The 23,690-nt window shown below is 46.7% G+C and overlaps 1 protein-coding gene across 2 annotated transcripts in view; it reads right to left on the bottom strand.

Moving 5' to 3' along the window:
* Positions 1-5,406: 5,406 nt before the first annotated feature.
* BEND3 (BEN domain containing 3) overlaps positions 5,407-23,690 on the bottom strand; it is a 30,473-nt gene continuing 12,189 nt past the window's right edge. For both annotated transcript variants that reach the window (XM_055433489.2, XM_055433491.2), the window contains 3 exons: positions 23,464-23,511; positions 21,476-21,678; positions 5,407-11,368 (listed from right to left, as the gene is read on the bottom strand). In XM_055433489.2, the coding sequence (XP_055289464.2) occupies positions 9,119-11,368; positions 21,476-21,678; positions 23,464-23,511 (2,501 nt within the window). In that variant the 3' untranslated portion in view covers positions 5,407-9,118. The remainder of the gene's footprint in view (positions 11,369-21,475; positions 21,679-23,463; positions 23,512-23,690) is intronic.

Below are 23,690 nucleotides of genomic sequence, written 5' to 3'. Positions count from 1 at the left end.
TATTTCATTTTATGTCTTACTTTCTTCACTCAGATCCATCCATGGCACTCTAGGTGCAGATGATCCATCGCTTCTCACTCCGTTGCTGCCTAATAAATACCGAAATGCATCCACTACATTCTGCCCACCCGCTCTCCCAGTGACATTCTCCCACCTGACTCCCTTCACCGCAAAAAAACTCAGCACTGCTTCTTCTCCAGGACATCTGCGCCAGGCTGCCCTCTCACCAGCAACACTCAAAGTGACTAAATACACACAGCCTCACTGAGCCCCTGGCATGACCCAGGTTTCTGATTTCAGCTAGTCTAATTATGAGCGTAAAAAGATGTATGAATAGTCTGACATACACTCTTCTTAAGAGTACTTCTGCCTGTGCTTCTGCCTTTTGGTACCTGCTACTGCCCAATGTGTGCTTAGCATTTTTCTGAGGGCTCTGAAACTGGACAAAACTCTCTGAGACTGCCACTTACTTCTCTCCCTCAAAGATACATTTGCTGGCCCTTTTTTTTGTTTCAAGTTTTTTTGGCTCATTATTGGTTAACAGATCAGGTACATCAAAAGAAGAATGGTGAAAGTCAACAATTTTGCAAGATACTGAGGACACAGATCACTCACAATGTACTTGATTCCCTTGTAGAGATGTCAACTGCATTCAATGGAACTTTGATCCTGGGACTTTTTTCTTAAACCGAGGGAGACCTTCGCCAAGGCAGACAAGTGAAAGCCTAAAGACTGCAGTCAGAGTAGAATAGCATGTGTCTAAAATGGGCAAGTTCTGTTTAGAGATCTGTACTGGTAAAGCCCATTTCTGGAACCCCACTCAGAGGGGTTACTTAGATACTTCCCCACAGAATGTGTAGGGAATTTTCTTTAGGATTGTAGGAAAAAATCCCTTAACTTTTGATTCTGACATAAGATAAAAGTGAGGCTACAATAATAGCAGCCAACTCTTTGGATTCAAGAAAATAGGATTAATTATGTGAAGACAAGGTAGGCACCACCATATGCTGAAGTATATGCCTTGTCACGCCTGACACGGTGCCTGCACTGATTTCAGCTAATCGCATACAGTGGGGAGGTTTGGGTTTAATACATCACGTCGGAAATAGCAGGATACTTAGCAAATCTGTTCCAGCTCTGAGAGCCGGGAGAGTCAGGAACCTGCATTCCGATAGGTGTGCCTCAGATCAGAGCCCAGCTGTCCTCCTGCTATGGTCTCAGCTGTCTACACGGGGCAGAGCCAAGGTCCTCAGTCTACTTATACCCATGTGAATCTTGAAAATCAACTGAAGGCAAGAGACATTAGGTTTTGTGCTGTTAACGATCAGAAACTCTCCAAGCTCAAACAGGCTTCTTACCTACCAACTAATGAGACTTGCTAGAATCATGATTCTTAACTGCATTCTTTGTTCTATCTCCTGTGGCACTGAGAGGTTTCCCGAGTCCGATACTCTGACTGGGGCGGATTCCGACGCTCAGAGACTGTGAACAGTCAGCAAAACCCCAAGTTAAATGATGGGGGACCACCAGGCAGACAGACAAACAGATTTACTCTGCACAGCTACACGGGTGGCAGCTTGGAAATCAAGAGCACAAACTTTGGAGTCAACCTGGCCATTGTTAGAGGCCCCGGCTCTGTCACCCATGTGACTTTGACCAAATTACTTAATCTCTAAAAGCATCCCCATCTGTAGGGTGGGGAATACAAATATCTATCCCTCAGGGTTTCTGTGAGGAATAAATGAAATAACGTATGTCACATCCCTAGCACATTCCTGACCCACTGCAGGAGCTCAGAAAATGGGAGCCCTTATGGAAAACAGAACTCCCTGTAATGTAGGGCCTCACTGTTCCTTCTGAGTACACAGCTGTCACACTGCAGGAGACTCTGGAAGGAGAAGCTGTGGCATTCCACGTTCTCAACCTCTGTCAAAGACATGGTTCACCAACTGGACTACACACTCTAGAAGGATGAACAAATTCCCACTCCTTAAAACGAAGTCAATGGACAGGCTTCCCTCTGCAGAAATGTTCTGGCACCAGCCACCATATTTGGCCTGATGCTGAAACATTTGTAAAGGTGCCTCTTCCCACTGACCTGAAAGCTACATGATGGCAAGGTGACTAGAACACAGCAGAGGAGGGCAGCCTTACTGGGCAGAGGAGGCGGAGTTCAATAGGAATGCATCAGAACTGAGTATTCCCCTCCCTACTCAGAACTAGTGAAGGGTTTCTTCTTTTCTTACTGATCCAAGGGCAGTTCAGTGAAGACAAAGTCCTCCAGCACTGGACTGCTTCTGCAGCTTCACGAAACTCCTCCTCCTCTAGTTCCAGCCTCCACCGGCCTCCTTTAATTGTTTCCTAAGAGGTTCTTCTCACACCCCAAAGCTTGTTTGCATGCTGAACTTTTCACCTAATTAATTCCTCATTCTCAAATCTAGGCTAGCCATCCAGTTCCTTGGGGAAGTTTTCCCTGATGACTCCACCAAGGACCAGTCCCCCTGGTTTCATAGTATTAAGGACCCCCTCATTAATAAACTTATAGTTTATAATTTTTAAAAAGTCAGTTTTATTTGAACACAACAGGAAACCACTTATTTCAGCTCAGATCAAGCTCTACTAAGTGCTAAGCTTTCCATTTCTGGGATGTACACAGTATATTTTTTGAAGTTACATGTTTCTGCAGCCTCTGAACATCAGCACTGGGCACCATCTCGTTAGAGAGGGGGAACTTGTTAGAAATGCAGATTCTCAGGCCCCACCATGAGAATTCAGGTTCAAACAGACTGAGAACCTCTGGCAGATGGGGCCCCATGACCTGGTTAAACGTGTAGTCTGGTGGGTCTGCCCCTTAGTGGATGACGATGGAGTCCCACCCAGATCCCCTTTGCTGGCACACCCACCCCCTCACTGTTGAGGGCCAGCTAACCACTCATAATGGCCCTTCTGGAACACTGCCCTTGGCAAAGGGAGCCACCCTGCCAGGCCAACTACTCCTTTCCCTGGAGGAGACCTCAATGACCAACTGGCCCCTTTGCTTTACCTGGTACTAATTCTGCAAAACAGTTCATGTTCTAGGGCCTCCCAGTGGATGGCAGTGAGGACGGACTGCAGAGACCACACTCCTGCTTATGGCCCTCCCTGGCCCCGTTCTGCTTCTCTCGCACCTTTTCTCCTGGGAGCAGGTCCTCAATCAACTGCACAAGAACCCTAGTCTCAAAAAAACAAACAAACAAAAAAAAACCCTAGTCTCAGACTCTGTTCCTAAGGAATCCGATCCACGGCAATTACTTTCACAATCTCAAAAAATTTACTCTTACCAGAACATGTCTATCCACAAATGGCCACAATTATTTCACCCAGGGCAATTTGAGAACCGGCACCTATATCTAAGATCAGACAAACTGAGTTTCAGATCTGAATCTGTGTTTTATATTGCATGCGGCTCAGGGGGTGTTTAGTTTCTGAGACGGTGCGGTGCACAGGCAGACTCAAATCTTAGCACCGCGGTTTGTTTGGACCTTCTTTCTGCTTCCTTACCACAAAACGGAAGTAACAACATTGCCCAAGACACGGAGTTTTTACAAGAATTAAATGAGATGGTACCTTAACTTTCTTAACAGGCTTAATTTGGGAACTTACCTCACAGGGCTTCTGAAATCTTCACCAGCTTTGATCCAGGACACTCAGCAGTGTGCCTACACTCAGGTAGGTCCAACATTGCCATCCAAGCAAGTGGGCGATGGATGTTCGTGTCTTTCCCATCACTGGTTTGGGGATTCTAGATTTCTCTGGAAGCTCTTAGTGTCCACTGCATCTCAGTCAGTCAGTCAGTCAGTTCAGTCGCTCAGTCGTGTCCGACTCTCCGCGACCCCATGAATCACAGCACGCCAGGCCTCCCTGTCCATCACCAACTCCCGGAGTACACTCAAACTCATGTCCACAGAGTCGGTGATGCCATCCAGCCATCTCATTCTCCGTCGTCCCCTTCTCCTCCCGCCCCCAACCTTTCCCAGCATCAGAGTCTTACCATTCCATTAATCAGAATAATCTGGTATGGAGTTCTTATTTCTGAGAACTGGCTTTTACAGGTTAAACCCACTGAAATTTTCTATTATTGTTATTTGCAAGACAGCAGCAGCAAACCCACTGAAATTTTCCATTACTGTTATTTGCAAGACAGCAGCAGCAAAGAGCTCAGCTTTTTATTGAGCCTGTCTCTGAAGAGGTTTATTCAAAAAGACCAAAGCCCCAGGTGATCATCACACTCCCCAGATTCCTCTGTTTTCACTTCCTTCTTCTCAGCTGGGGCAGGAGGGGTGGAGGGGTGAGACCTCCTGCAGGCAGGTCCCCCTGCCCCCACACCGCAGATGAGGCACCCAATGTTGACATTGGCCAGAGCCTCTGCAAACAAGCCTGGCCAGAAAGGCTCACCGTTTACACGCCGCTCTGATGAGGGCATTGATCTTACCCACAGTGACGGTCACCTCACCCACCGTTCCCGTGCAGGCTGAAGGCGAACAGATGCCAGTGAGCTCGGTGGACGGAGGCCATGCTGCGGACGGGGGCTGCCGTTACTCGCGGATGAACGGAGCGCCTTAGTGGCAGCTGAGGAACGGACTTTTTTTTTTGGTCGAAAACAAAGATACATACAGCCAGAAAGGCTCTAAAGAATTTGGCCTTCAAGTCTTGTTTCAACTTGCCTCTGGAGTAAACCAGGCTCCAGTCCCGACCAGCGCTGGCCTGCGCACGGCTGCCCGCGCCCCGGTACACCACACCACCCCGGGTCCAAAAAGTGTGTGATAGCTCGACATCATTTTTTACTGCAAAATATTAATGACTTGTAATTCGCCAATGGGAGAAGGAAATGGCAACCCACTCCAGTACTCTTGCCAGGAGAATCCCGTGGACAGAGGAGCCTGGTGGGCTACAGGGGTTGCAAAGAGTCGGGCACGACTGAGCGAAGAACAATTCGCCAATGAGGCAAGAGAAAAACATGCATCCTTTTGTTACCAGTTAATAATAGGTTTGCCTTGAGGAACTAAATCCCATTTAATCCAAAGTGGAAAAGAAAGAGTGAACTGAAACTCCTCCAGTTTGGCAGCAGGGCGGGTCTGGCAGCCGACCAGGCAAGGGAAGGTCAGCTGTGCCTCTACTGCATGGCTGGGAAGCGGTCTGTGTAAGAAATGCGCTAGGGCTTATTTGGTGAACGTCTCAGTCATTCAGCTGTGACAAACTGCACCCCGACACCCAGGGTGTGGAAGCCCGAGAAGCCGTGGTGCCCCGAGTGCCCTTGCCCTCCCCTGGGAGGGGGTGGTGAAGCCCCACGCAAAGACAAATAGACCCACACATTCTGAGAGACCTCTGCCCTAAGAAAATAAGATGTTAGGAGACCATATTTTTATAACATTTTATATAACTCATAAAACAGTGCTTGTATAAAAATTCACACAGTTGCTAGAGAGCATACAATTTCCAAAAAATGTCCTGGGTTTTTGTTACATTCAGTTTTCTAAGGGTGCACTCAAATCAATGGTAAAATGCAGACATTATGCAATGTTTCATTATCTTTGGTAGAACTATTCTCATTATTTTGTCTCCTCACAGTATTAACTCTGAAATCCACTTTGTGCAGGGTCTGCTATCACTAGGATGTCAGAAAAACATTAAGGCTGGATCTACAAGAAACAAGTATCTGAACGACATTAAGAGTCCCTTGGCCCAGGGGCCCCCTGCTTCTTCTTTTTTGGCCCTATAGCGTGTGAGAGCTTAGTTCCCTGACCAGGGATAGAAGCCGTGCCCCCTGAGGTGGAAGCACAGAGTGGTAACCACTGGACCACCAGGGAAGTCCCACCACTTCATAGCATCTCTCTCCATGGTGAGGCAGGGGTAAGAGCTCACTGGCCTCCAATCTGAGGTCTTGAGACCCTCGTCCTCAATCAGGCAAGAAGGAAACATTTGGGGCAAAGGTGGAAAATGAAGCCATGTCTGCAGGAACCCAAGTGGCCATACTATGGTGTGGTCAGGCCAGTGACTCTTTGCATTTAAACAGTTAATCCGCTTACCACTAAGTAGATCCCATTGGTTGGCTGATGATTGCTGCTGATGTGGTACCCCCTCCCACCAAACTTAAAAGGCAAGGAAGGGTGGGGTCCACCGCTGAGGGGGAGGGGCACACTAACACCCATGACACTGGGCACAACTTTATTCCCTGTCAAGCCTGTGTTGTCATGCAGACACAGCCAAAGTGAACGGAAGCAGGATTAGAACACTTAGTACATTCATGACTATCTTCGTACATTCTCTTAAAACTCACTAACAGAAAAACGAGGGACACTACCACCTATCGTGACGTGCTATTTTACTCAACATCAGAATGTGTCTGTGCTACTTCTGGATGTGAGGGAGAAAAAATTCCCCAAACACAAACAAGTATTAACAAAAATCAAAGGATTTAGATGGGGAGGGAGTGGGGGTTTTGCCAACAGATTTTATGGAAAACATTAAATTTTGAAAAGAAAATTTAGGTATTTTATAATTCTATTGCTTCATGTCAAAAAAAAAAAAAGCCCCTGGAGCCCACCTGTATGGCTGCAGGCTGAGGACACCACACAGACAGACACAGGACCTGCAGATGGTTCCTGGTGAGTCAGTCCAGAGAGACAAGATACAGCTCACACAGGCAGCGTCCACCTCTCTTCACTGGAAGGGACTCTTAAGATTTGGGGGAAGAAGCCCCATACAGGAAAGGTATTAAAGAAACCATCAAAACATGGTTTCCAAAAACTGAACATGCTCTAGGTTATAAAGAGATATATTTAAAATTCCTAGAACCTGTTGACGTCTCTATTGTGGGTAGACAGCATGATTAAAAAAAACAAAATTATTAAATGATTGTGCTTCTGAAGTTGCAGGGTCACATTCCACCCTCTAGAAAGCAGGGCAATTTTCACATGGCTTGGAATCCTCTTGGATACATCCTAGAGACCAGAACAAATTCCACAGCACCCTCCCACCCGCAGGATTGGTGAGGGAGAGAGTGCCACTGCCATCTTTGGGTGTGTGTGCACGCACATGCACGCAGGCATGCATTTGTGTGCTGGAGAGACTAAGGCATAGAGAAAGGCCCAGGAGAGGAAGAAGTGAGTCTCCGGCTGCTCCAGTCCTCCTCCTTTCCAGGCACAAAGAGGTTGAGCTTGTTATTCATGTCAGTCCCCTTCATCTCACTTCAGTTTTTTACTAAGAAATGTGTGTGTACACATGTATGTGGGTGGGTGGGAGAGAGTCATTAAGTCCCTGTGTGTTTCCAAATTGTAATAATTTAGGTCCACAGTTACAACTGAAATAATCTGTAAATGACATTGAAAAGCAAATTTACTAAAGTTAGATCGGCAACTTCACACTGCTCAGAATCCTGTCATTTAAAAAACAAATGGCTGTGAGTGCAGGCAAAGTTCCATCATATAGTCACTAAAGCTGAAGTCCTTATCTGTATGAAGAGAATTCACAGATTGTTTCTATTATTTCTGCATTTTAAGGTAGCAAAATATTAAGCCATCAGGTTATTAAATTAACACTCCACAAGGGTTTACGACTACCCTGTGTGATTCAATTTATTTTCTAGCTTTCTGGTAGGATATATTGTGTTTAGACTGTTCCCTTTCCCTCTTAGGCACTAGCCCCCAATGTCAGGTAGGTAAAAGTATTGTTTTTACATTAAGGACTTTACCTGTTGGGGAGTTTCCTGGTTGGAATCCTGGAGAGCATGCCACTGGCTTGGAGCAATGTGACCTTTCCAACCAGGAAAGAGAAAAGAGGTGTCTCATCCTGAGGCCGAGGGACCGGCCAGATGTAGGAGAGCAGGACCTTCTGGCGGCCCAAAGGGAAAGCTCTGAGTGGACCCCGGAAAGGGATATGGGAGCCCTATTTCAGATGGCCTGTGTCCTTCCAACACCAGGTATCCTCAAGAGAGTCCACGCGGCCCTGAGGAACAAGGATGTGTACTGCCGGGAGGAGCCTACACTGAGGTGTGGTGAAGCCACCATACAGCTCCCAGAACCTGGGTTTTATACAAATACACACATGGAAAGTAAACAGTTCTTGGTGAGCCCAAGGGGGCCCACCCTTAAACAAGAAGCCAAATATCCACACACACAGTTTTCCAGGGAAACGTGTTTGCCCCTCTAACCAGCATCCTTATGCAGGAAGGAAAGAGGGCAGTGGAAGGACACAGCTCAAATGAAGACACTGTGAACGTGTTTCCACGTCTATCTACATTCATATCACCACCGTCACCGTCCAGTGTTCTCGTCTACAGGGTGAGCACATTCTACTGCGCAGCAGCGTGAGACAGGCCAGGCAAGCCGTCCCCACAGCCCCTGCCTCGGCACCACAGTGAGAGGGAGCGTGCAACTGACCCTGGTCAGAAAGGTCATCGAACCACTCCACCCCCTCCACCGCCATCCACGAGGCGTCCTGACTCTTCCAAAATCCGATGTATTAACAAAAGGTCAGTAAAATCCGTCTCTATGCCACCTGAAGCTATCCACCATCATGCATGACCATGGCACCTCTAAAAATTTCATATATCTGAAACCATCTTAAAAAAAATTCCCAGTGACTAAAGTCATCTTACAGTACTTCATCTCAAATATTAAAAAAAAAATATTTCTGAGTAAAATGGCCTCCACAGAGCCCAATGATTTTCTTAAAAAGGGTTTCTTTTTAATTTAAAAAAAAAAAAATTTTTTTTTTTTTTTATAAAAATGGAAGATGTAAAATGTGGGAAGAGGAACAAGAGGGTTGCTTGATTTGCATTTCAAATGGTGAGGGGACTGGGAGGACACCGCCAAGGAGAGGGAACCCTGACTCCTGAGGCCCCTCTGCCCTCGCAGCTCTGCTCTCCCCAGACTCTGGCTGCACCACCAGGAACACATGACAAAAGTTGTAAGTACAAGTGACCAAATGCGAGGCTTCTTTGTCGTGGCCGTGGCCGGCGGGGCGATCGCGTGTGCAAATGCAGCAGGCCCCGCCCCGCCGATATAAGGTGCGCGGCTGTAGACGCGGCTCGGGCTCGTGGTGGGGGGCAAGGGGCGACGCTCAGTGTCCCCGGTACCCCTCACTTCTCCACCTTCTTGGCTTTCTTCAGGATGTCGCATTTCTTTCTGTTGGGGCGGCGGCAGCGTTCATCGATGCTCGGGATACATTCGTAGTGCCACACCTCCTCCATCTTCTCCACCGGGTACACGGCCTCCACGTAGTGGCGGATGAGCCGCAAGCGTGTGGGGTCCAGCTGCTTCTTGTTGCAGGCCCCGGAGTGGTTGTACTGCAGCCGCAGGTTCTCGGTGGTGAAGAGTTCAGGGAAGAGCCTGACGAGCAGCCGGGCGGCGAAGTTGCCCACGGAGAGGCTCTGCTGCACGATCTCGCGCACTTCCTTGTCGGACAGCAGGTACGGCGAAGGCACCGGGAAGTCAGGCGAGGGCACCACCAGCTCGTCCAGGGGGATCTTGCAGAAGTCCTTGCTGCTCCTTTCGGGGGGCAGCGGGGGCCCCTCAAATTCCTCCCGGAACCGCTCGGGGTTAATTGCATAGCTGGCCAGGTCCCTGCACTCAGGGCCCGGAACGTGGACCTTGCGCTGCTGCTGATAGGAACGCCTCTGCTCCGTGTCCCGGCGCCGGCAGCGCTCATCCAGTTTGCCTACGAACTCCAGTGTCCAGACACGGTCATTCTTGGCCCGTGGGTAGAGCAGCTGCACATAGTGGCGGATGAGCTTGATACGGGACGGGTCCAGCTGCTTCTTGCCCAGGGAGCCGCTGCAGTTGTACTGCTTGCGCAGGTTCTCGTGGGTGAAGAGCTCCGGGAACAGGTGCACCAGCAGGCGCGAGGCAAAGTTGCCGATGGACAAGCTGCTCTCGTAGATGCTGCGCAGCTGCTCCTTGCTCAGCAGGCAGTCGGCGCCCGGCACCTCGAAGTCGGGCTGCGGGATCTCCAGCTTATCAAAGTCGATGGGCACCAGCCAGATCTTCTTGGACCGCCGGCCGGGCCGCTCGCCCTCGAAGCTGTCTTCCACCTTGACCACGGAGATGTCATCGGGCAGGCTGGACGAGTCGTAGCAGTCGTCTCGCGGGGGCTCGCCCTCGCTGCCCGCGTCCAGCCCCAGGCCCTCCAGCTCGTCGTTGATGCGCTGGGCACACTGCTGCAGCCAGGCTTCCTCCTCCTGCATGTCGGGGAAGTAGATCTCTGTGTAGTTGCGGATGATCTGCAGCCGCTGCGGGTCCAGCTCCTGCTTGCCGCCATCCCCATAGCAGCTGTACTGCTCGCCCAGCTTCCGGTGGTCGAAAAGCTCAGGGAACAGCCGGTGCAGAAGGAAGACTGCGAATTCGCCGGGGGATGAGGCCTCGTCCAGGAACTCGGTGAGGTCCTGCGTGTCCACCACATGGTCAGAGGCGATGGTGCTGCTGCGGTCCAGGGACAGGGCCTCCTCCTGCTCCTTGCTGTCCAGGAAGTGGCCAGTGTCCACCTGGGGCTCGGCCTCGAAGAATCCAGACACCTGGCCGCTGGGCTGGCTGTCCTCCATTTCCCGCTGAGCCCAGAAGCGGCTGAAGAAGTCATTGAGCTGGGGCAGGCACTCGGCCTGCCACACGGCGGTGTCCTTCACCGACGGGTAATAGACCTCCACGTAGTTCCGGATGAGCTGCAGGTGCAGCGACTCCAGCTTCCGCTTGGCCGCGAAGCCGCAGGCGCCACAGCCCCGGGAGAAGTCCACGTCGCTGAAGAGCTCTGGGAAAAGCTGCACCAGCAGGCGGCAGGCCAGGTCGCCACCCGACAGGCTCTGGTCCACAATCTGCTTGAGCTCGGCCGCCGTGAGCTGGTACTCGGGCGGCGGCTGGAACTTGGCCACCATCTCAGTGGGGCTCACCTGCTTCTTGATGCGGCTCACCTCCAGGGAGAGCAGGTCCACCTTGCTGTGCAGCTGCGACATGTTGGAGGAGAGCGTGTTGAGCATGTAGAACATCTTCTGGATGAGAAAGTAGATGTTGGGGTCACTGTCAGTGGCTGCTGCGGGGCCACCAGTGTCCCGCTTCTGTGTCTCGTTCAGGAGCCGCAATGGTGAGGGGCTGTTGCTGGGGTTCACCTTCTCCGAAAGCTCATAGGTGTTGAGCATGTCCCCCACGGGAGGGTTCTTCTTCTCCATGATCTTGTGTGAGATGCCGTACAGAGGCTTCTTGTAGGAGGGCGTGCTCACGTCGTGGCCAGGCTCCTCCTCGCCCGGCCACACGGAGCCCAAGTTCCTGGCCCGGCCTGCCGGCTCCCCATTGCCCTGGCAGGGCGAGCTGTTCTCCCGGTTCCGCATGCCTGCTAGGAGTGCCTGGAAAACAAAAGGTACATCAGGTGAGGGTTCTGATCTACGTCACACACAGAGGGGCCCAGGTCAACCTCAGGAGCCTGAGAAAGTGTTTCCCTTGCCTGGGAACCATTCTGTGGGTCCAGAACACACCACTAACACAAACCTGCATCCCAGGGCCAAACTTGCTTGCTCTCCCTAATCCCTGAGAGGCTCAGGTTGGACCCTAGAGGCTTTCAATTCCCGTAGGACACCATCCCTGAACTTCCTGTCCATAGACCGAGCACAGATGCTGACAAGGCCTGGCGAGAGCCCATGAGGGATGGGAGAGAAACCCCAGGAACAGGAAGTGCTCCTGTGGCAACCTGGCTATGGACAGGTCACCTCATTGCCCTGACTGCTCTCAAACAGGCAGGAGTCCTGCCAACGGCATCTACAGAAAGCACAGCCTGTTGTCCAGTCTGCAGACTCTAGGAGAGCAGGCGTCTCTACTCTGGACAGCTCCCAAGATGCACGGTGCTGAGCATGGAAGAACTGGAATCTAGAGAGCCACAGTCAGCTGCCAACTCTACCACTGCCTGGAGTCATGTCTTATTTCAGACTGAAAAGGCCCAGAATTGCCCCAAGCCCAGCCAACTGTGGATTCCGTGAAGTGATGAGGCCTCCCAGGTTTCTAAGTCTCCGTCTCCTAGTTCAGCAGCCCTTCTCAATCATAACTGCCAAAGAGTTTTAAGCCCCAGGTCCTAAATCACCCACTGTGTAATGAATTAACACCTTTCCTATGCATCTAGAAAGGTACTTTCAGTGTACTCTCCAGCCTTGCTCAATAGAAGACAGTGAGAGAATTAATGATTTCAGGAATTATCTCAACTTGCCCAAGGGTGACATACTTTGCAGGTCCACTCTCAATGTACTCCCAGGGCCTGTCAAGATACCAAAGCTTGAGTCCAAGCTTCATACCAGAAGGCGACTGCCCAGACCATTTGGGGTCCCAGAGTCCTCACTGTTTTCATTAGTGGTTTTCCCTATTGCTAGGCCCTGGATGGTTTAAGAGGTTTACTGACACATATATGGACAAAGGATTTTCAACACAGGTTCAAAGGCAGTTCAGTAGAGAAAGGAGAATCTTTTCAACAAATTATGCTAGAAATATTGGACATACATGTGCAAAAAAAAAAAAAAAAACAGGAAAAAACTTTCATCCTACAGGTATCATATAAAAAATTAACTAAAAAATGGATCATGGATGTAAAAATTAAAACTAACTTAAAATTCTGGGCTTCCCTTGCAGCTCAGCTGGTAAAGACTCCACCTGCAATGTGGGAGACCTGAGTTTGATCCCTGGGTTAGGAAGACCCCCTGGAAAAGGGAAAGGCTACCCACTCTAGTATTCTGGTCTGGAGAATTCCATGGACTGTACAGTTGATGGGGTCTCAAAGAGTCGGACATGACTGAGCGACTTTCACTTTTCACTTTCAAATTAAAATTCTTACACCTCTAGAAGAAAATGTAAGAGCAATCCTTTATGACACTGTTTTAGGCAAATACTTCTCAGATATAACACACAAGCACAATCCATAAGAAAACAAAGTAATAAACTGGACTTCATCAAAATTTAAAACTTCTTTAAAAAATGAAAAACAAGCCTAGACTGGAAGAAATCAGACATATCATTTATCTGATAAAGGATCTGAATCCATATTACATAAAGAACACTCAAACTCAATGACACATAACCCAATCAAGTTTCAATAGTCACTTTGGAGAAGCTATATAAATGGCAAATAAGCACATAAAAAGATGCTCAGTGGGACTTCAATGGAGGTACAGTGGTTAAGACTCCACACTTCCACTACACAGGGCACGGGTTGGATCCCTGATGAGGGAACTAAGATCCTGTATAAAAGATGCTTAAGAACATGCATGACATTAAAACCACACTGAGATAGCATATCACTCCCCACAAGGATGGGTATAATCAAAAAAGACAGATGATAACTGAGTGACAGAGATGACATGAAGGAACTGGAATTCTCATAGGCTGCTAGGGTAGATATAAAATGGTATAACCACCTTGGAAAACAGTTGGTTTTTTTTTAAGAAGTTATATGTTGGACCATATGATCCAGGTATATTCCATTCCTAGTTATTTATTTACCAAGCAAAATGAAAGCACATGATCAAATACTTTTATGCAGATGTTCATGGCAGCCCTGTTTATAAACAGCTCCCAACTGGAAACAACCCTAATTTTTATGGACAAGTATACAGATACACTGTTTCTACAGCAAAGGACTACTAAGCGACAGTGTGGACCAACCTGGTACTCATGATGAACCTCAAAATAACTAAGCTGAGCAAAGGAAACCAGACAGATAATAGAGGCCTGTAGGATGCCATTCATATAAAATTCTAGAAAAGGCAAACACCATCTTTAGAGACAGGAAGCAGGGGAAAGGATGCAAAGGGACACAAGGCAACTTTTGCAGTAACAGGTGATGGATAGGTTTCTCATCTTGATTGTGGTGTGGTTTCACTGGTATGTACACGTCAAAACATATCAGATAGTATGCTTTAAATATGTCGTTCATTACATTTCAGTCATAAACCTGTTTTTGACAAATGTTGAATTTGACCCCAAAGTATACTGGAATATATTTTTGAGGGCCTATTTAAGCAGAAGAGCTAATTGAAGAGCAGTGGTGGGCATCAGGGGAGCACATAGGGTTGAAGCACAAAGCATGTTCTTCTACAGACATTTGCTAGCCTTGGGCAAATAGAAAATGCAAGAGAACAAAGTGCCTCCTTAAGATGCTGGGGAAAAATATGGTTGTGTAGCCTGACCTATCGCAGTACTTCTAAAAGTCTAATGTCCATATAAATTGCCTGAGATCCAGTGAAAATACAGATTCTGATTCAAGGCTCTGCATTTCTAACAAGCCACTGGGCCTCTCTGGATGGCCAGGGCTAGGAAGACAGTGTTTATCCCTGGTTTATCTCATTCAGGCAGATCCAGTGTCATTTATGAGCCTTCAGATAACACTAATGTCAGCACAACACAGTAGACAAGGTGCTTTACTCTTGCAACCTTAAGAAAAAAAAGAAAAGCCACAGGGAAAAGAGACGGCCTCTGGGGACACTGCCACTACAGCAGCAGGTGAGCAATACAAAGGCCTGAGTTGGAAAGAGACCATGGACAGATCTCCCTATTCATGTCCCCGTGCCCCCTGCATGGGAGCTGGGAGTCCTTGCCACTGGACCGTCACGAAATTCCCCAGGCCTTCTCTTTTAGATAATGGAATCATCAGACTCCTATTAAACACAGGTTAATTTTTCTCCTGCATCTCTGCTGACAACAACCATGCAAAAGAACACCCACCTTACTCTCTCAGGAACCTGAAAAATAATAGGATTCTTTCAAGTGCTTTAATTATCCCATGCATGTGCGTGTTATTCACTCAGTTAGGTCTGATTCTTTGCCACCCCACGGACTGTAGCCCGCCAGGCTCCTCTGGCCATGAAATTCTCCAGTCAATAACACTGGAGTGGGTAGCCATTCCTTTTATCTTACCAACCCTGGGATGCAACTTGGGTCTCCTACATTGCAGGCAGACTCTTTACCATCCGAGCCACCAGGGAAGCCCTAATTATCCCACGGAGGTAGCCAAAAACAAACCTGATAAAGGGTCAGAGATCCCTGACCCTCCTACTACTGCCCATGAGCAGAGGACCAGGGGCTTACTGGGCTGGAGCGAGCCTGCTGACCACCGCTCTCCCTTGTGGGGTCTCCTCCCTGAGACCGATCCGTGCCCTCGCCACACTGCATGATGGTTACATGTGGGGCCAGGTCTTCCCTACTCCATCTCCAGCGTCCTGCAAAGTGCCTGGGACACAGAGCGCTCACTGAACATTTGTTAAGCGGGGTAAAGTGTCTACTACTCTCAAATAAATGCTTAAGAAAAAGGTTCAAAGAGGCCACTGGCTTCATGAATAACATGAGTGTAGGGAGGTATATGGCCTCCCTGGTGGCTCAGTGGTAAAGAACCCGCCTGCCAATGCAGGAGACACAGGTTCGATTCAATCCCTGGGTCGAGAAGACCCCCTGGAGGAGGAAATGGCAACGCACTCCAGTATTCCTGCCTGGAAAACCTCATGGACAGAAGAGCCTGGTGGGGTACATTCTGTGGGGTTGCACAAGAGTCAGACATATCTAAATACGACTACAGTCCATGGAATCACAAAAGGTCACATACAACTTAGCGACTAAACAACAAAAATAAGGGAGGTATAAAGGAGTGGATGGGTCCTCTGCGTGACCCCTTACATGTCAGCTTCCTGGTTGTAACTCAGGAATATATAATGGTCCCTGTCTCGGGTACCAGGGTAGCTATGAGGATCTAATGAGATAATGAACACAATGCGCTGAGCCCATGTCTGAATCATAGTAAGTGCCTAATAAATATTTACTGTTATAGTACGATTATTATTAACAGTGCTTTTCCCAAGCCAGAGCAGTGACAATACAATGGGCTTTTTATTGAACTACTTGTAACGATTACTCTTAACTATTAAATAAAGAGAAGAACTTAAGAACCTGAGTTAAGGAAGGTATAAGTAACTTAAGAATTTAAATAAAAGGAGAGCTTTCCTCCAGTGTAGCAGAGTAACTCACTCATAGAAGGAATTCTTAGAGGTCTGTTTGCCCTAAAGGCTGGGCTGGGAGGAATCCAAGAAGCACAGGTGAGCTCAAGGTAGGGTTTCAGACTCTTTTCAGTTGTTTAGTTCTGCTATCTGGCAGAGAGCAAAGGATACTTTTAAAAAGGAAGGAAGAAAGGAAAGAAACCACATTACACATATCAGAAATACGGAAAAAGGAAGGAATGGAGATGGTTGAAAATCTTTACCCCTGAGGCAGCATGTTTGGAACTGTCGTTTTTCATATGACCCATTCAGAAATGATGACACTGATTTGATGGATCAAGACCAGCATAAAAGAGGGAGGGAAGGAGGAAGTGTGAAAGACAGGAAGGAAAGAAAGAAAACAACAGAAAATATCAGAGGGCATTGCACACAATAAATACATTCAAGAAGTTTTGTTCTTTCTCTGTGTCTATATATTTAAATACAAATCCAAATACGTGAACCGAATGGCTCTGTAAGATGGATTTACAACTGTGGGTCACTGTTGAAAGGCACTGCCCTAATAAATTCAAATCTTCTTACTTGCTAATTCCTATAGATTATAAATAAGATTTTTAGCAATTTACTCACCATTAAATTTTATTGCACCAAAATAATTTTGGAGGTCCTATGGATTATGAGATTTCCATGAGGTTTTACCAATGTAGAGAAATTTGAGTGTGTAATGCCAATTATGAAAGAAAATCATAATTATATTACAATTGATTTTGGAAAGAGACAAGCAAAGGCTTTGTAACAAGCAGTTCCACTAATACATTTAAAATAAGATTCTATGCAGAGAGAGGTTACCAGAAACTCACATGCCATGCAACAAGAGTACATGTTCTTCACGGGGATCTGCCTTCATTAACACTCGGAATAGGAAATAAGCACAGAGAAAAGTTTTTGCGTGAACTGTCTGAACAAAACAAACAGAAGTAGTTTGACTCCCCCCACATTCCTACTGCAGGCAGAGGCCAGAGTCGATCAGAACTGGAAATCCCCCCAATAACTCTCACTAGTCAGCTTCATTAATAAAAATATTTCAGTTTTTACCAGGCATGTTAGAAACACTGCCATCAATACAAACATTTTTGGCTAACTTGCTTAAATAAAAATTAAATTAGAGTCCCAGCAGAGGGCAATATTCCTCGCTCCCACAGACCTTGGATACACAATTCAACATAGAACATGACGGAAGCACCAAAGAGAAGGTCCTAAGATGTGCCCACACTGATGTTCTGTCCACTCAGCGCTCCATTCAATTCCACAGACACTGCCAAGGTGACGATGGGCTGGCTGCATTTGCTGCCGCTGATAAAATCTCTGCTCAGCTGTCTAGGAGTATCAAGAAATCTTTAAATCTGTGCTACTTGGCACTGGTGTCTTGCTGACACCATTCCCAATCCTCCAAGGCTCATCTTCCAACCATATGGGAACTCTGCTACACAGCTCAGGCTCTGCAGTACCAGATCCAATCGCACATTTCATTCTTCTGCTAGCACTCAGACCCAAGCAGGAATGCCCAGCTCTCTCAGTTGGAGAATCTGACTGATCAAAAAGAAGCTGACATAAGGTTACCAGTAAGGCACAAGTAGGTTATTAAGGGGTATCCCACATGTCCATGCCCAGTGACATCTTGGGGATTGGGTCACCACGGAGAGGCTCCCAGCACTGAACATCTTCTTCAGGACTCCAAATCCAAGAGCAGTCACTGAATTCAGTTCAACGAAAGAAGAATGGCTAAATGGTGCCCAGAGAGTCAGCAAACTGGAACACCAAGAAAGCGGCACGCCTCCAGTGTAGGGAACTGAGGACTGATGTGGCATCAAGCGCAGACCATGAAAAAGGGCTCCTAGGACTGGACACGGAACAACAGACTGGTTCCAAATAGGAAAAGGAGTGCGTCAGGCTGTATATTGTCACCCTGCTTATTTAACTTATATGCAGAGGACATCATGAGGAACGCTGGGCTGGAAGAAGCACAAGCTGGAATCAAGATTGCCGGGAGAAATATCAATAACCTCAGATATGCAGATGACACCACCCTTATGGCAGAAAGTGAAGAGGAACTCAAAAGCCTCTTGATGAAAGTGAAAGAGGAGAGTGAAAAGGTTGGCTTGAAGCTCAACATTCAGAAAACAAAGATCATGGCATCTGGTCCCATCACTTCGTGGGAAATAAATGGAAAAACAGTGGAAACAGTGTCAGACTTTATTTTTTTGGGCTCCAAAATCACTGCAGATGCTGATTGCAGCCATGAAATTAAAAGATGCTTGCTCCTTGGAAGGAAATTTATGACCAACCTTGATAGTATATTAAAAAGCAGAGACATTACTTTGCCAACCAAGGTCCGTCTAGTCAAGGCAATGGTTTTTCCTGTGGTCATGTATGGATGTGAGAGTTGGACTGTGAAGAAGGCTGATTGCCGAAGAATCGATGCTTTTGAACTGTGGTGTTGGAGAAGACTCTTGCGAGTCCCTTATACTGCAAGGAGATCCAACCAGTCCATTCTAAAGGAGATCAACCCTGGATGTTCATTGGAGGGACTGATGCTAAAGCTGAAACTGCAATACTTTGGCCACCTCATGCGACGAGTTGACTCACTGGAAAAGACTCTGATGCTGGGAAAGGTTGGGGGCGGGAGGAGAAGGGGACGACGGAGAATGAGATGGCTGGATGGCATCACCGACTCTGTGGACATGAGTTTGAGTGTACTCCGGGGGTTGGTGATGGACAGGGAGGCCTGGCGTGCTGTGATTCATGGGGTCGCGGAGAGTCGGACACGACTGAGCGACTGAACTGAACTGAACTGAGGGGGCTGGCAGCACCACTCACTCCAGAAAATTGAGGCAAGGTTGATGCTTTCACTTTTAATAGAATGTTTATCTTCATCATCATCATCCTTAAATAACCAGGTATAGCTAGTGATAAGGAATGGATAAGCTGTCTACCACACCGAGCCAGTAAACAAATATTACAAGGCCCTGCGGACATAGCGAACAAGCCAGTTTCTGCCCGCATGGGTCATCCAAGGATGAAGAATGTGCTAACATGCCCCCAAAAATGAGAATCTGGGGGGATAAAGCAACTATAATGAGGGGAGAAGAGAAAGACAATAGGGATGGCCAAATATCAGAGCAGGAGCTCCTCACAGCATCTTACAAACACCCCACGATCCTCAGGGTCATCACTGTTTAAAGTGCAGTTCCAAATCAAGCAGGCGTGGGAGTGCTAGCTTCTCTGAGGCTCACTCAACTGGGAAGGGCCACAGTGCCTATCCGCTAGGGCTGTTGTGGAAATGATGCCAAACCTCCAGCTGGGACCACAGTGAATGACACTTAGGAGGTCTTCAGTACATTTGCACTGATTGAATGAGATGGCGTTTCCACTCTCCAATTGAAAAAGAAACCACAGACACACTTTAGGATTAAAAACAAAGATACAAGGAACCCCAGGAGAACAAAGCTAACTTCTACCTGGCACAGGGCTCTTGAATATCACTCCCACTTCTGTGAGCAAAAAGATGATTAGCAATAAAAATGCTGGCTACTCACCTCCCACATCTGCTGTATTTGGCTATGGTGCCTTTCCCAGCGGAAGCGCCAAATATGTCTTTATACAGCCTTTTGTTAAATTTTTGGAGGGAGGTTTTATTTTTCTTCTAAGCATTGTATTAAATGTCACTCATGAACAGGTCTTCAGCACTGATAGGGCTTTGAAGTGATGGACCTTTAGCATCAGGGCTGCCAATCAATTCCTCCCCCTTGCCCTCATCTCCTTCCTTGGGGTCGAGGGAGAAGATGGAAGGTGCTCACAATCAAGGGCGTTCAGGCCTGGGGTGTCTGGGAAGGCATCAGAAGGCTCCTGATAAATATGGAGGGAGGCAGCTGAATACTGACCATAATGGGTGGCAGTTGGAGATGGGGGTTAGGGAGCAATAAATAAACCCTTCTGAAAGCTGACATGGGCAGGCTCTCTGCTGGGCTTGTCTCGATGCTCCACACAAGGAACCAATGAGGGAGCTGTGTCATTCCTATCACTATAGAGGGACCTGAGTTTGGGAGGTCATAGAACCAGCCAAAGGCTCCATGGTGAACTCCCCCTTCTCTGACTCCAGGCTCCAGTCATTCTGCAAATGACCATTCCTATGGGCTGGATCAGAGAAGGTGGGGCTCACTTCCTCGATATGAGCAGGGTGCTGAGTGTTCTAAGTCACTCCTGACACCTCACACCAGGAACAAGGCTGCCGCACTGGCGTTCTGGCACTTGACTTCAACTTACATGGAGGAGATACTAATTCTCTCATCACTGTTATATGGATTAAATGAAACAAGAAAAGGTATGTGGGGCTTCCCTGGTGACTCAGTGGTAAAGAATCCGCCTACCAATGCAGGAGACACAGGTTCAGTCCCCGGTCTGGGAAGATGCCAAGGAGCAATTAAGACCATGTGTCACAACTATTGAGCCTACGCTCCTCAACCTGAAAAGTCCACACACAACTACAGAGTAGCCTCTGCTTGCTGCAGCTAGAGAAAAGCCTGCACAGCAACAAAAACCCACCACAGCCAAAAATAAAATAAATAAATGAATGTAACCCTCAATGTTCCATGATGTGGAAGGCAGATCAGTCCTCATTATAATGTAATATAAACATGCATATTGAAATCCAGTGAAAATCTTAAATCTTATGACTTTGCTAATTAAGAAAAAGGATAGTTTTTACTTTTCAAAGGCTCACTAAATCTCTAAAACCTATCAACTCCCAATCTGCTGTAGCATCTAACAGAGGAGAATTAAAACAAACCAAGAGCAACCCAGGGAGTTCCAGGTTGACACCCCATGTATGGGCTAATGACAGTGAGCTCTGAAACTTGGGCTCTGTTGGACAGACATGAAGAAGTTGAAATGCCTACCTGGGTCCCAAAAAAAGTATGTGTTGGGGGGCGGGGGAAGGGAGGGGGCTGGAGAGCTTGGGAAAATGTTCAGCTAAGAGTTTAAGGTATGATCTGGCTATCTGCAGGGAGGCTCTGCTGACCAGGCATTCTCATCTCCCAAACTCCCCTCTCTCCTCAGTCTTCACTGTTTTGTGAATCTGTCTTGTCTCCCGTGGGAACTGCAGGCTGCTCGAGGGGACCACCGTGACCAGTTTCATTTTCTCTCTTTCAGAATTCAGCCAAGTTCACTATAACCAGCAGATGATTAAGAAATAAAGCAAATTTATAAAATAGGTAGGTTAGGGGTAATGGGCATATTATAAGATAATTGTCCTCTTTACAAAAAGATTCACTGAACAAGCTCCCCAAATAAATACAAAAGATGGACCTGATTTAGGAAAAGCCCTCCTGAGCCTCACTTGCTCCAGTAAGGTGCAGGCTATGTGAAATGTGGTAGGCTTTCATTAACAGCCCTTGCTGTCAACAAGTTCCTGCTTTCCCAGTAAGACCTCACCTCGGGAATAAGCCGCCGCCTCTTCACGCTCGGGACTGAGTCCAGCGGGCCCTCGCCACCCAGGGGCTTTCTCTTGCTGGAGTCCTGGAGAGCAGTGAAGACGCCATCCAGAGTGTGCTTCTCGGAGGACCTGGAATTCACTGAGCAGTCCAGGGCAGCATCTTCGGCCTCTGTCTCCACTTTCACAGTGTTATTTTTTAGAACTGTGGCAGAGAAGAAATGGGGCTCAGTGGGGAGACCACTGGGCAGTGCCTGGTTTAGCAGAGTCCCCAAGCACCAGGTTGTATGCAGCTACCTTTTGATATTCTCATTCAAATAACAGTGTCAAGAGTAATAATCAATGAAACTGGCTTTCCAACCAACCAATTTATATTTCACCACACTAGTCTTAATGCTATACACTGATATTATATTCCAAGAACATTCAGTTTAAAGCAGCTTTTAAAGTATTTTCTTGCAGAAGGGAGAAGAGATGGAAGGAGAAAAACACACTACTCTTTTAAATGGTGCTTTTAAAAAAGTAACCCTGGAAAGATACATAAGATGCTGTAAGTGTGAGTGGAGAAGGATGGCAATCAGTAATGAGAGGAGACTTTTCCTTGATTTTTCATTGTGTAACTTTTAATACTGGTTTGGCCAAAAGGTTCGTTAAGTTTTTCCCATAAGACAGCTCTCATAGCTCTTAACTGTCTTTAATTTCAGCCAAAACAATTTTGTTAGACTGTACTGTGACAGCTATCATATCAGTGTGCATTAAAAAAAAAAATTGGTGAATATTTGTGCAGCCATTTTAATATTGAAGATGGAAGAAGAAAAAGCAACATTTTCAGTATATGATGTCTTATTACTTCAAGAGAGTTAAAAATGCAACTGAAACACACAAAAAAAGATTTGAGCAGTGTATGGAGAAGGTGCTGTGACTGATCAAATGCATCAAAAGTGGACTGCGAAGTTTCATGCTAGAGATTTCTCACTGGACAATGCTCCACGGTCATACAGACCAGTTGAAGTTGGTAGCGATCAAATCAAGACATTAATTGAGCACAATCAACATTATACCACTCAGGAGATAGCCAACATTCCCAGTACTCCAATCAAGCACTGAAAATCATTTTCTCCAGCTTGGTTATGTTAAATTGCTTTGATGTATATATAATTGCTTTGATTCCATATAAGTTAAGTGAAAAAAACCTTGACAGCATTTCCAGATGCAATTCTCCACTTAAATATAACAAAAATGGTCCATTTTTAAAACAAATTGTGATGGGTGATGAAATGTGAATATTGTACAACAATGTGGAACGGAAGAGATCATGGGGCAAACAAAATTAACCACCACCAAACACACCAAAAACGTCTTCATCCAAAGAAGGTGATGTTGTGTATATGGTGGGATTAGAAGGGAATCCTCTACTACAAGCTCCTTCTGGAAAACCATCAATTCCAACAAGTACTACTCCCAATTAAATGAACTGAGAGCAGTACTTGACAAAAAGTGTCTGGAACTAGTCAACTGAAAATGCGTGATTTTCCATCAGGATAACGCAAGACCTCATGTTTCTTTTGATGACCAGGCAAAAACTGTTACAGCTTGTCTGGGAAGTTCTCATTCATCCTCTGTATTCACCAGACATGGCAGCTTCAAATGTCCATTTATTTTGGTCTTAATAAAATTCTCTTAATGGAAAAAACTTCAATTTCCTAGAAGGCTGTAAAAGGCACCTGGAATAGTTCTTTGCTCAAAAAGATAAAAAGTTTTAGGATGATGGAATTATGAAGTTGCCTGAAAAATGGCAAAAGGCAGTGAAACACAACAGTGAATACATTGTTCAATGAAGTTCCTGGCGAAAATGAAAAACGTGTCTTTTAATGTTACTTTAAAAACCAAAGGAACTTTTTGGCCAATCCAGTAGTTTTGAACCATGTGAATATATCTTGAAAAAAGTATTAAGTTAAACTACTTTTTAAAAAGAGGCTTTTTTTTTTACCTTCTTCTACATCTTCACTGAATTCAGTTGCGTTCATCTTCTGTTCCACTAAAAGAAAAGACAAGGCAAAGTCTTATTGTTTATTTTTTAAAATTTCACCCACCCATAAGAAATCCCCCTTACCCTCCCAACCCTGGCTCTGGGTAACAGAAGGTTAAGTTGATATGACTCTGCAACATCAAGGAAAACTGCATCCTCTTGTTTGCAAATGCTCAGAAGCAGCCAAG

Source organism: Moschus berezovskii, chromosome 10 (genome assembly GCF_049115385.1).
Source record: "Moschus berezovskii isolate FMDL1 chromosome 10, NW_MosBer_1.0, whole genome shotgun sequence".
NCBI lineage: Eukaryota > Metazoa > Chordata > Mammalia > Artiodactyla > Moschidae > Moschus > Moschus berezovskii.
The sequence above is the reverse complement of the archived record's forward strand: the minus strand, read 5'-3'. Positions and strand labels throughout refer to the sequence as shown.